Source organism: Leptonychotes weddellii, chromosome 8 (assembly GCF_054177405.1).
Source record: "Leptonychotes weddellii isolate Sample4059 chromosome 8, ASM5417740v2, whole genome shotgun sequence".
Taxonomy (NCBI): domain Eukaryota; kingdom Metazoa; phylum Chordata; class Mammalia; order Carnivora; family Phocidae; genus Leptonychotes; species Leptonychotes weddellii.
This window is the reverse complement of record NC_138376.1, coordinates 600,269-614,287: the sequence shown is the minus strand read 5'-3', so window position 1 is coordinate 614,287 and position 14,019 is coordinate 600,269. Positions and strand designations below refer to the sequence as shown.

Here is a 14,019-nt window from a genome sequence, read left to right as displayed (position 1 = left end):
GAGACGTGGGTGTGGCTCCACAGAGGCCTGAAAACAAAAATCAGTGATTTATACACTGTGCTCTTCTCCTCCTTTTTATGTAAAGCACTGAAATTGGTGAGGAGTGAAGAGCAGTGGGACTGTTTTCACTGTTAAGATACATGCACCAATTGAGAGACAGAGCGATCTCTAGTAATAGCTATTACAAAGATAAAGCACATTTCTTGGTAACACTGTCTCTGCATCTTTTTATTTTTCCTTCTCTTTGGTCACCATTTGTTGGTCTAATCCAGTTTTAACGTGTAATTTTGCCTGTCTGAGTCCTTTTTATGTTCTCACATTTTGTTCTTCTCTTTTCTCTTTCCCTCCTATTTTGTTGTTGCTGTTGCTGCTTGGAGACGCCTAAAATGTGTCCCAGGCTCCAAGTCTAAGTGTCTGTGAAACTACATATAATTCACAATGATCTCTGTCCATAGTTTTGTTCTTAAAATTTTTAATGCAATTAAAAATAGATCACTACAAGTGTTTAACCACTTGGGCTTCACTTTTCTCACGTAGGTATGAAATGGGTAAATTCAAAATTTCTTCCTAAAGCTAACATTCTCTGATTCTGTGTTAAAAAGCCCCTACAGCACAACAAAATACTTTCAATGATCCCATGATGCTTACCAAACAAAGACCAAATGCACAGGAAAGTGTTCAAGGACCTCTCAATCTGGCCCCCACTCCTGCGCTTCCTTATAAGAGCTCCATGACCTGCCAAATTGGAAAACGCAGGGCTCTTGAGCCTATCTTTGTTGGGCCTTCCTCACCCTGTTGCCTCTGCCTAAAATACTTTACTCTATCCTCCATCTCCTTCTACAAATAATCTACTTTTCTCTCAACTTCTAACCCAACATTTAACCAATGATACACATGTATACTGGTATAGATTTTATATTTCAAAATTGCTCCTGAGAAAGTACTTCATATTTTATAATTTTGACTTTAGATATACTTTTTTAAAGATTTTTTTTTGAGAAAGTGAGCAAGCACGAGTGGGGGTAAGGGCCGAGGAAGAGGAAGGGCAGGAAGCTGAGCAAGGAGCCCAAATGGGGCTCGATCCCAGGACCCTGGGATCATGACCTGAGCTGAAGGCAGACGCTTAATCAACTGTGCCATCCAGGTGCCTGGACTTTAGATATACTTTTATTTTAAAATATCCTCAGAGATAACTTTTGTCTCACATAGGAAAAATATAAAACAATCTTCCACTATAAATTATGCTTTTTAAAGGAAAAGTATTGTCAGATATAGAAAATAGGAGTCATTTCCAAATACAAAATGTGGACAGAGACTTGGTTCTCCTTTAGTCCTGACTTCAAATAAAAATTACAGTGAAAGACAGTCTTCAGGGCTCTTATCTACAGCTCCAGACAGGTTTTGGTTGCAAAATTGTCAGCCATTTCTTGACATACACTGTCCAATCTCCTAACAGTGCTCAGAGGGGTGCTGGACTATCCCTCAAGGACCAATAAGGCATTTTAATTGGATTTGAATTAATATTTCTTATAATTGTTCAGCCGTAAAACTAACTACTCTTTCAGACTGGACTTTTGAAGGCACAGGGAGGGATGGTTACTGGTTTACCCAGCACCTGAAAGGAGATCAATGCCAGAGACTTCATGGGTTGAATGAGAACAGCCAGGGCAGAAACAGAAAAGAGACAAGTGAGGGTAATGCAGGAATGTAAAAGGGAAACAACTGAGACAGAAACAGTGTGAGGCCCTTAGAGGCCACTGTCCACAGGCTACAGCAAACATCAGTGTACCACGAATGACAAGTGTGCACCCAGATAAGAGAATTAGCGTAAGCGAATTAGAGCAATTAGTATCAGAGAACACGTAGTTAGTTTGGTGAACTCTAAGTCATTTAATCATGTTAACCATCACTGCATTCTAAGCGGTGTATGTCTCTACAGCATATATAACATCTTTTGTTTCTTGGTATTTCATCAGTTGTTAAGAAAATTCAGAATTTTTGAGAAGCTGTGAACAAAACAAACCAAACATCCAATATTCAACTGCAGGTGTAAAAACAGTCCATTAGAAATACATCCTTTAAAATCCTGATCTGTTCATATTTTAAATCTTTTAAGAGCTGATATAATAGAATTATCCAAACATGCTGCTTCGGCATATGCAGAGGCTTTGAGATACTTACAAACTCAGGTTATAATAGTGTATGTATTATATTATTATATGGAATATATATTTACCGGAGAAGTTGATTTTATTTCAAACTTAAGTCTACTATATTTTCCTTAACCTCACTTTAAAATCCGTATGTATTTCTTTTGGAAATAATTTAACCTCAAGACACACTAAAATACACTCTTAAGAAAATTTAAGATTTTTGGTAAGACCTATAATTAGCCACAAATGGCAGCAGAAGTGGTTTGATATGTTATGACTAAGGATATACAATAGAGCCAAATACACGAGACTGAAAACCACCCCCATCATTTCTGCATTTCTCTGTACAAGAATTAGGTGCAACTGCAGCCCAAGCTCTGTTTCCTAGCTCATGTGGAAGTTGTCATTTTAAACAGAGTTTGCTTGAACCACATTTGGGAAGAACGAAACAATCTGTGACCTTTTAAAGTAGTGACTGTGCATCTATGGGAGTGTGTTAAAAACCGTGGGGCACCAACAAATGAAATACCGTCCACTTGTAAACAGAACGAGGCGGCTCTGTTTCACGAGCACAGCGAGGTGTGGGAAAGTGCCGACCATATCCCACCTGTCTGTGTAATAGAGGAGATAAGGGGATATAGAGTCACGTTTTCTGGTATTTACATAAAGAAATATTGAAGATACGTAAGATACTAGAAAAATGGCTACATATAAGGCAAAAGATAGGCTCCCTTTTAATGTTGTTCTGATTCTTGAATTGGATGAAGACCGAGTTATCTTTCTTGAAAAGTCCCTCTAAGCAAATTAAAATTTAAAGGTTAAAAGTAATCGGGTTGCCTGGCTGGCTCTGTCAATGGAGCATGCAGCTCTTGATCTTGGGGTTGTGAGTTTGGAGCCCCACGTTGGGTGTAGAGATTACTTAAAAATAAAATAAAATAAAGTGCCCCAAATGAGGGATAAGTGGTCTTTCCTGAAACTCCACTGTAAATTGAACAGAGGAGCTGTGCATTTATTGAAACACATGTATGGGAGGCTTTGTTGAGCTAAAAAGCAAAACCTCAGTGCCCTCTAAATCTTTTAAGTTCCATATGCTAGTAATTTCTATCTGGAGATAAAATCCTTCCAGTGACTTAGTAGAAAGAACACTAGGAGTTAGAAGACAGGGTTCTAGCTCCAGCTCCATTAACTAGCTGTCCGCATAATCTTACAGCTACTTCCCAGAGCCTCCGTTTCTGTATCAATCATGTAAGGGGACAGAGAAGTGATCTCTAAGGTCCCTTACAGTGTTTCTATTAGGGTTAAGTGACCCGCTGTGTATTTGGTACTCCAATCCAGATTGTCGTCACCAGAGATTTTCCATTCTTTGTGTCCTGGACTTAGTATAAAGTAAACACTCAATTACTGTTAAGGGAAAGAAGTTTTTTTTTATGCATAATCTTGGTGGTAATCAATAGGTAATGCTGAGAAGCATGGAGCTTATAAAAAGCAATCAACATGGAAGACTGATCATACTTTTCTACTTTTGTATGTGTTTGAAATTTTCCATAACTAAGACTTAAAGCAAAAACTGAAAATGCTTGTAAGTCACAGGAAAAACACAGAGGCCTATATTTTCGTAACAAAGATCAGAAGTGAGATATCAGATTTTTAGCTAAGTTTCTTGATCTGCACAAATTTAAAATCTTGAGCAGTATCTGCTACATCTAGCCACTGAGGTACTAGTAACACATGGTTGCTTCAATTTCTTGGATCCTAACTGCAGACTGAGTTACTGGAACTCTACAGAGTTCTCCTGTAGGGAAAAAGCCTTTTGTGTATTTAAGGGAGGATTCATCTGCCCCCTGTTGTAGGTCAAAAAGAAATGATCACATCTTATGAAAACAGACAATAGTCAAATCATTTACAGGTTTTACTGCAATTATTTTTAAATTAATTTTTAAATACTATTTAACATAATTTTGTGTTCAGGCAGCATATAATTTTTAAAAACTTTTTAAAAAAGTTTCTTAAAACTGGGATGAAGACGTTTTCCTGAAGTACACCTAGAAAACCTCTTGCACCGACGTGTGTCAGACTGGAGACTATGTTGATAAAGTCACACAACACGATTCAGTATTGCAAAGCGTGCATGCTGTTGACCCCAGAGAACCTGACAGATGTACTTGAGATATAATGCTTCTCTCAGCATAAAAAATATGGACAATTTCACTGGCTCTCTCGGAGCTTCCCCCTCAAGAGGATTAAACTATTTTTTACCGTTACCTTACCTCAGGGACAAAGCAGGAACCTACCCTGCGACCCTGCTAGCGGTCTGACGTCAGGAAAGGCTGCCCGACCTGTTCCGAGGGGCCGGCTGGACCCAGCACGGGGTGGATCTTCCGATGCTGAAGGAGGTTGCAGTGGTAAATGAAGTTCTTGCCGCATTCCTCACATTCGTAAGGCCTCTCCCCGGTGTGAATTCTCTGATGCTTAATGAGGACAGAGCGCCGACTAAAGCTCTTACTGCACTGACCGCACCGGAAGGGCTTCTCCCCCGTGTGGATCCTGAGGTGATGGAAGAGGCCGGCGTTCTGACTGAAGGCTTTGCTGCAGATGCTGCACTGATAGCGCTTCTCCCCGGTGTGGAGTCTCTGGTGCTGGAACAGGCCTGACCGCTGGCCGAAGGCCCGGCCACACTCATCGCACTCATAGGGTTTCTCCCCTGTGTGGGTCCGCTGGTGCTCGGTAAGGATGGAGTTCTGGGTGAAGCTCTTGCCACACTGACCACAGACATACGGTCTCTCCACAGAAGAGCTTGCCCGCTGCTGCCTTTCCAATCTGCCCTCATGGTCCCAGGTGTCTCCACACTCAGGCATCCGAGTACCACCACCATTCAGTTTTTGAGGTACTTCCACAGGACATCTCATTTCTTTGGAAAGCTCCCTCTTTGGAGCTAACTCCACATTCCAAGTCCCAGCCTCGTCACCTGAAATAATAAGTGGATCACGTGAATGTTAGGTTTCCAAAGGAAAAAGGGAAACACTAGCCGGGAGAGTGGGTGGCGGGGGACGAATAAGCACGGTTTCTGTTTACTTTCACTTTGCCCTCAGGAAGAAGACAGGCGGAACTGTACCGTTCAGTTCCAGAGGCTGTCTGCCTCTTCCGTCAGACCACAGACCTCCTGAGGGCAGGGAGCACGTCCACCTGGCTCGTCACGGTCTCCCCAGGACCAAGCACACCGCCTGGCGCACAGCAGACACTGAACACATGTGCTGAACCGATGGACACTCAGGGAGTGAGGGAGGCCTCCTGAGGAAATTCTGATCCTCACCCATCTCCTGAACCGGGCACAGCTCTCGCGAATTGCACGGACGCAGCTCTTCCAAGGGCTGGAGCCGGCCACCTGATAACTCCTGGGCTGCTCCCCGAGTTGCCTTCTCCTTCGCAAACTCTCCCTGTTCACAAGCATAGATTGGGACCTGGTGGAAATTAAGGACAGTTAGGAATCAAACATCAGAGACACTTTGGAAGGGGGCCTTCCCAGGTCCACTATATAGGAAAAGAAGAACCAAGAAACCAGCAACAAGAAAGAGGCAGAGAGATGGAGAGCCCACAACAGACCACATCACGCGCAAAGAAATCCTCCTCCTCTTCCTCCTGCTGCACTGAAACCCCACACTTGCTCCTGCAGGTACAAACCTCTGTTCTCCCATCTTCCACCTGCTCTCCCGGCTCATCCAGCTCCCTCTCCAGGTCCTCCAGCGCAGTCACCGCGTCCTCCCCACTCGCTGGGCAGTGCTCCCGCACCCAGGCCTGCAGCTCCTCGGGCAGGATGGTCAGGAACTGCTCCAGCACCAGCAGCTCCACGATCTGCTCCTTGCTGTGCGTCTCGGGCCGCAGCCAGCGTCGGCAGAGCTCCCGGAGTCTTCGAAGAGCCTCTCGGGGCCCAGGTGTCTCCTGATAGCAGAACTGCCTGAAGCGTCTACGAAAGAGCTCTCTGGTATGAGGGTTATCTCTTGGCAGGCCAGATTCCTGCCCAGAGGCATAATCCCCCTCTTCCTCTTCTACCTTTACTGCCAGAAGTCCTTCCTGCATCTCTGAAGTCTGAAGGGCCAATGCTGTGGCCATCTTAGGCTTAACACTTCAGAAAAAGAGTCTATTCTCGATGATTCCTCTTTGATCTTTTCTTCTGGAAATCCCAAAATCTAAAAAATAATTGCAGAGAAAAAAATATTAAAATGTTGAAAATCTTTTATGCTGGCAGGCACAGGGAGTATCTGTAACAAAAGCAGTCACTGTCTAGTGAATAACACTGAATGTACGAGTAATGGTAAGGACTACGCAAATTTTTTTTTTTTATTATGTTACCGATAGAATGGGAGAAGATATTTGCAAATGACATCAGATAAAGGGCTAGTATCCAAAATCTATAACGAACTCATCAAACTCAACACCCAAGGACTAGCAAATTCTGATGCAGGTGATACTGGAAGGCAAACAGAAACAGAATACCCTCCCTCCCCCAACCGGGTCCCAACACACACACACACACACACACACAATTTTATCAAAGGAAGGGACTATTTTGATCATCCTGAATGAATTGTCTCAAATAAGTCAGCTGGAACATAGAGGGTTTCCATTTGAATGGCAAGATAGGAGACCCAGAGTAAGTTTTCAGTTGAATGGAGGTAAACCAGCATTTTGGTGCCAAGTGGTCACAGAGGACACTAAGAATGGGAGAAAAGAGAAACAAAATGGAGAAGGGAGAGAAAGGAAAGAAGATAAAAGGACAGGATGAGGAGCAAAGGAAATGCTCTTGGGGAGGAGAGGCCCAGTCCCCCCAGTCAAGTGAGGCATGGAGGAGAGAGGGCTGTTTGGGGTGGGAGAGATCTGGGATAGAGACCTGGTCCTCCAGGCACAGCCTCTGCAGGCCTATCTTTCTAGGTGGAGATAAAAGATAAAGATAAAATAAGATCATGGATAAAGAGCACAAGAGGCTGGGGCGCCTGGGTGGCTCAGTCGTTAAGGTCTGCCTTTGGCTCAGGTCATGATCCCGGGGTCCTGGGATCGAGCCCCACATGGGGCTCCCTGCTCTGCGGGGAGCCTGCTTCTCCCTCTCCCACTCCCCCTGCTTGTGTTCCCTCTCTCGTTGTGTCTCTGTCAAATAAAATCTTAAAAAAAAAAAAAAAGAGCACAAGAGGCTGGGAGCTTGGTAAATTCTCAAATCTTGTAAATTACCACTATTGTTATTTTCCTTACAAATTTTATTGAAAGATTAAATGAATCCTAGTGATCAAAACACTATGGCAAAAGAATCAGAAAGTAGTCAACTGAACTGGTCTTGAATCAGATGTTAAAATGAAAGAAATATTGATTCTGGTATTTTAAAACAGAGGTAGACTTTGAGCTGTTTCCTGTCCTTTAATTTCTTGGAAATTGTTTATTTTTGAATCTCCTTGAGGATGGAGAGGGGGCAACTGTGTGTAAAATAAAATTAATGCTCATAAAGAGACAAGTGTCTATAACCACTTAAAGCTTACGATAAAATCTTAACTAGGATAGTCATTACTGAAAGCAATTTTCTTTATAAGATTTATTTATTTATTTATATATATATATATATTTGAGAGAGAGAGCGCACACAGGAGAGGGAGAAGCCCAACTCGGGACTCGATCCCCAGGACTCCAGGATCATGACCTGAGCCGAAGGCAGACGCTTAACTGATTGAGCCATCCAGGTGCCCCATGAAAGCAATTTTCTGAAAGAATACTATGTAGCCTAGTGATTTTGACCAGGACCCTCAGTAAAAAATATTTTATAATGAAAAAAAAAAAAAAAAGAAAGAAAGAAACATTTTATATTGAGACCCAGAACACCCATATACATGTGCACATGAATGTATGTTTGTGCATGAGATACACACACACACAAGAAACTGAAATAATAATTTCACAAAACACTATGTATCCTGAATTATGTGACACATACTCCTATTTCTTAAATCTTGCTTTTTTGTTTTAAACCCCAAAACAAAACACCCTGGTCACAGCCTACCACATAGACTTCGTGATCCCCATGAGTCATGACCCAGAGCTTTAAAAAGTTTCCAAATTTAAGTAAAATGATTATAATTCACTGTAAATATAACCCAACACTATTCTTAGGTACTGGCACACATGGCAAAATAAAAAAAAAAAACTAAGGACAGTGTATTTATTATTGAACACAGCTCACACTACAAGAAAAGTTAAATCCATATTCCCACTATTAGTTATACTTATTAAGGAGGGAAAAACCACTGGGGTGGGGAAGCATCCTTCTGAGTAATCTGCAAACATAATCCCCTCCACAAATTTCTAACACGTCTGACTTCATTGACGTCTACAGTCACCACCCCAGGAAGAGTCAAGAGGGTTTTTCCTTCCAAAGACAGGATTCCTGAGCTCTTATTTTTCCCCCCAACTTTTCTTGGTGCTGACTCACTATCACTTTGAGTTCCACATTATCTTTTTCTTTCAAAACTTCTCACACCACTCATTCATTTAACAAATATTTATTCAGAGCCCATTATATTCCAGGTATTGTTCTAGGCACTAGAAATGGCCAACAAAACAAAGTCCCTACTTTGATGGAATTTACACTCTAATTACAATATTAGTAACAGCTGACATTTATATTGCTTTTAAGGTACCAGGCATTGTACTAGATGTTTTACATATATTAACTCACTGACTCCTTGAAACAACCGTAAGGTTTTGTTATTACCCACATATTGACAGATGAGAAAACCGAGACCTGCAAACAGTTTGAGTCGCTTGCCCAAGGTCTCATATGCAGTTAGTGGTGAAGCTGCATTTCCAACCCAGCAAATCTACTTCAGAATTCATAGTCTCAACCACTACCCCACTGTCTCTCCTGTATGTGGGCAGGAAGAAGGGAACAGGATGAAGGAAGGAGCCGACGGGCACAGACAGTAATGAAATAGATGTCAAACAGTGATAAATGCTATAGAGAAAAATAAAGGTAAAGGAGATGGGGAGCAGGGGGAAGAAAGGTCTCTGTATGGAGGAGTCAGGAAACTTTACCTTGAAGGTAAAGTTTGAGCAGAAACCCAAGGGACGTGAGCAGCAGTCACGTGACTATCTGGAGAAGACCTGTTCCGTGCAAAGGGAAGGTTGAGTCCTTGGAGGTAGGAGCATGCCTGGATTCTTCCAGGAACGGCCAGTTAGACCACCAACGTGGCTACACAGAGAAACAAAAGGTACAGTCATGAGAGATAAAAGCAGGCTTTGGGAACAGACTGAGATGCTACCGTAAGGACTCTGCTCTAGTCTAAGACATGTGGAAAGCCATCAGAGGTTTTCAGCACAGGGATGACCAAATTTTACTTACATTTACTATAAAAGTTTCACTGGCTGCTGTGACAACAGACTTTGGGAAAAGTGGAAGCAGGGAGAGAAGCTATCTAATAATCTAGGGAGCGATGAGGGGGCTTAAAGCATGGTCTGCAGAGTTTGTTCTAGGGTATGGAAGTTCTGGGGTGCAAATATCAAATAGGTCAATGAAGAATATGTGCTCTCAATTAACCGAGCATGCCTTCAAAGGATTAAACACCTACTTCTGCCCTCTTGCTCTGTCAACTTTCTAGGCCTTGAAAAATGTCTTTTTCTTATTTGCTGCCCATCCACTTTGGTTTTAAGTCAAAGATTTGCTATTCACAGAAAATGCAGCTGAAGCTTTGAGCTCTGCTCATAGAAAATCATTTCTGCTATATGGTGTTTCAAATTTTTACTCAGTTTCACTCTGATCAATCCTCTCTATTCTCTGTATAGTCTAGGCTCCCTTTTGCTTTCCTTTCTTGATTTTGCTTCTGTGGGGTGGCCTAAAATCCCACGGCCTCACACAGCACATCGTAGCTCCTCTTTCAACCCAGTGCCTCTAAAAGGCTTCCCAATTGTTTTATAACCCTGCCCTCCTGGTCACAAACAGTTTTTAATCTCTTTTAGGTTCACCACCCCATTGTACAGGTCTTCCTCGACTTAAAATGGGGTTATGTCCTCATGAACCCATCAAAAGTTGAAAATACCACACGTTGAAAGTGTACCGAATACACCTAATCTACCAAACATCATAGCTTAGCCTCACCTACCTTAAATGTGCTCAGAACATTTATGTTAGCCTACATCGGGCAAAATCGTCTAACACAAATCCTATTTCGTAATTAAGTGTTGAAAATCTCATGTACTTTATTGAATATTGTACTGAAAGTGAGAAACAGAATGGTTGTATGTATATATCAGTTGTTTCTCATAATTTTTTCTCAAGAAAAGATCAAAACTCAAAATTCATAGTAGTGAACGTGAATCACTTTCCCATCATCGTTAAGTTGAAAAATCATTCTTCATCGTTGGGGACCATCTGTACATGCCAGGTATATAATTAGCATAATAATCTCTCGCACTTAAAAAAAACACATCTGCATTTTAAAGCTGGTTTCTCCTAGAGCCCCAGCAAGCTCAATACTCCCAAATCTACGATGACTCTCAGGGCAAAATGCTCTTTACCAAGGATAGGCATGTAGGTGAAGACCAAGCAGCATGCAATACAAATGTGTCTTTATCATAACGTATCCCCACGCTCTCCCCTCTGATGTCACCATCTAAGGCCCCCCACTACTTACTGGATGCATCCCCACATTCCCAATCCTGGCTCAAGACTAGTCACATCTCTAGCCCCACTTGTGGGGCCCCACTCTTGTTTTCCTCTATTCCACATGCAAAATCTGCCAGCTCCACTTAGGCTTTTCTTCTCACTCTTCTTTCATCAGGCTTTCCTCATCCCTGGTCTATGCCCATGGTCTTCCCTTCTGCACTTATCCAAACCCTACCCAATTTCTGCACCTTGATTTGAATCTCACATCCTCTGAGGTCTTCCTCACCCATTCCATCCACCCTCTTCCTCCTTCCGGCTCTTAGATCATAAGCCCCACCTTTCACCCTCAGTCACAATCTATCCTGCAGTTACTTCTCATATTAAAAAAAAAAAAAAAAAAATCCAAAACATACAGAATAAAGAATTCCTTCATCAGAAGTAGACACAAAGATTAGAATGGATCCTTTCAGACTTTCTCTGTCCATCTTTGAGTGCACACACACACAACATAACTCTTATTTTTCTTACTTATCTGCAATAAGTAGAAGGTAGTATGAGGTAGCAGATCTGGTTGTGAATCCTGACTTACTAACAATGTGATCTTGGGCAAGTTACCTGAGTGATTTTTCTGACCCTCAATCTCATGTACAAAATGAGGACAACTACTCTGTAAAGCTGTCAAGGGTAGTAAATGAGATAATGCGCATGAACTGGTTTTGCACACAGGCCGGCACATACTAAGCTTGCAAATCAACCACCTTCTAAAGAAATAATGTGCAATTTTTGGTTTAAGGTGGCTTAATCAATCGCAGCTACCTCCCCTTGGGGCCAAGGTCATGTTTTCCGCGGCCCAAAGCACAGCGTGGTAAGTGGGTGCGGAAACGTGCACTATACGGTGAACACACAAATAAAATCGCTGTTTCATCGAGTTTGCAGACATACTCGCGAAGACATATTCGTCTTCAGATTCTTCTTCTCCAATCTTAAATCCTAACTGGAAGCTCAGGACTACTGAGGTCCCAAAGGTGCAGGATCAGATTCAAGTGCGAGAAGTAACCTCCTGGGCGGCGGCTGTAACGCTAATGCAGGGTCAGCGCGGCGAACAGACTCCGGAGCCAGACAGCCCGGACGTGCACCCCGACGACAGCAGCTGCATGACCCCGGGGGACTTACTTGACCTCATTTTCTTCCTCGACGTTAAACAAGGGGGCAGATGGGGGAGCTGACATAATAGCAGCGCCTACCACCTAGAGTTACGAGAAGTGACTAATACTTGTGAAGTGCTTTCAACAATGCCTGCCTGGAACATAACAACTGCTATTTAAACATTCGCTACAAAAAAGGAAAATCAACACAAGAGCCTCTGCCGTCGGTGGACCAGACTACGAGAGGCTGCGGCGGAATACAAAACGATCCCTGCTCATAGCTTAAAGTCGGGCCCCAGCAGAGAGCCCCGGACGCGGGAAAATATCCGAGGCGGCCGACAGGGTGAGCACCGAGCCGCCCGGGCCCCCGGACAGGCGGTGGACCGGCGGGGAAGAGACCCCGGGGCGGGGCCGGGCCGCCGCCCCGCCTCCCACACAGCCCGGCGGCGCGGCGCACACGCCGGCCCCTTCGAAGGCCCTCGGCGGAGCCCGACTCCGAAGCTCACCGGGCATCCGTGGGAGGAGAGGCCACCGGGCCAGACGGCACCACCTCCGAGTCCTTGACAACCGCAACCCGAGGAGAGGCAGGCTACAAAGGCCGGAAGTGCGTCACGCGGGCCGCCTCCCGGGGACGGCGCTTCCGGCCGCGTTCCTTCTAGCAAGCCCGGAGGTCTCACGCCTCTGTGATCGCCTCGCGGAATCTCCTCTCCAGGTGGAGTGAGGCGCTGGGAGGCCGCAGGGGGGCAATTGCAATAACGCCAACTTGGAGTTTTGCACCTATTACCTCATTCATTCTGAATAGCAACTCTGTAAGTTAGGTGCAATTATCCCCATTTAACAAATGAGGAAACTGACGTGCATTCCTTCCGCATTTGTTGTCATTCCTGAAAAGAAATAGTTTTTTGTGCACTTTACTTAATTGCACAAGATATTCCAGGCTCCTTTTATACTTTTCCTGCTCTAGACCTAGAATCCACCATTGTTCCATGAAGCTCTGATTCCTTTCAGTGGAGAATGGTATACAGAAACCAATAGGTAAGCTCATTGGCACTGGGATGTATCATTGCTTCTAGGCCCTATCAATGATTATATTTTCTTCAGGATTTTATAGAATGTCTCCAATTCAAATACAAGTCCACAGTTTGTTTGTTTGTTTTCATTTACACCATTGCACGTTTGTTTTTCCTTTTCCTTTCTGTTTTTCCCCACGGAAAACCTGGTTCCCAACAGCATCCATATATATTCATCCAGTTTGCTCTATCTTAAAGTATAAACAAAATAGTTTCACATTTACAGTGCCCTATCACTAGCAACAATATACCTGATGTGTGGAGTTCAAAATTTCTTTGCTTGCTTTGCTTGTTTATTGGTTCTTGAACTATATCCCACTAGGGGGAGTATAGTCAGAGTACTGAATACATATATTAATTTGAATTCTTTTCTCTTTATAGTTGTTATAAACTTGATATACAGTTAGGATCATTTGTTTCTGTTTGTTTTTCCATTTCATGGTTTGTTTTCCTTTCATCCCTTTTCATTTCTTTTCTGAACATGCAAAACACTTAGTTCAAAATCTAAATGATATAAAAGGATATGTCCAGAGTTTTGCTTCTGTCCGTAACTCCTTTACTCCATATACAGTTGACCCTTGAACAACATGGGTTTGAAATGTGTGGGTTCACTTATACACAGATTTTTTTCAATAAATACAGTACAGTTCTATAAATGTGTTTTCCTTATAATTTCCTTAACATTTATTTTCCCTAGCTTACTGTATTATAAGAATACAGTATATTATACATATAACATACAAAGTATGTGTAAATCTACTAATTATGTTACTGGTAAGACTTCTGGTCAAGAGTAGGCTGTTAGTAGTTAACTTTGGGGGAGTCAATAGTTATACATGGATTTTTGACTGCATGGGGGTCAGTACTCCAACCCCTGCATTGTTCAAGAGTCAACTGTATACTCATGCCCCATTTTCATTAGTTTTAATTTATCCTGTCTCCTGCATTGTTCAAGAGTCAACTGTATACTCATGCCCCATTTTCATTAGTTTTAATTTATCCTGTCTTTCCTTCCT

At 42.8% G+C, this 14,019-nt stretch overlaps 1 protein-coding gene across 1 annotated transcript; it reads right to left on the bottom strand.

The window, feature by feature from the left end:
• Positions 1-455: 455 nt before the first annotated feature.
• Positions 456-6,260, bottom strand: ZSCAN23 (zinc finger and SCAN domain containing 23). Its single transcript, XM_031031977.2, has 3 exons — positions 5,832-6,260; positions 5,464-5,611; positions 456-5,118 (listed from the first exon to the last, which is right to left on the bottom strand). Exons 1-3 carry the CDS (start codon positions 6,258-6,260, stop codon positions 4,457-4,459), a joined length of 1,239 nt encoding a protein of 412 aa, XP_030887837.2. The 3' UTR covers positions 456-4,456.
• Between the last annotated feature and the right edge of the window lie 7,759 nt (positions 6,261-14,019).

Bases quoted from the DNA above. Each gene is read 5' to 3' on its own strand.
- ZSCAN23 (XM_031031977.2), bottom strand. From the start codon at position 6,260: ATGGCCACAGCATTGGCCCTTCAGACTTCAGAGATGCAGGAAGGACTT. The intron at 5,612-5,831 runs GTTTGTACCTGC...AATTTCCACCAG, and splicing joins TGGAAGATGGGAGAACAGAG to GTCCCAATCTATGCTTGTGA. The intron at 5,119-5,463 runs GTGAGGATCAGA...TTATTATTTCAG, and splicing joins GTGCCCGGTTCAGGAGATGG to GTGACGAGGCTGGGACTTGG.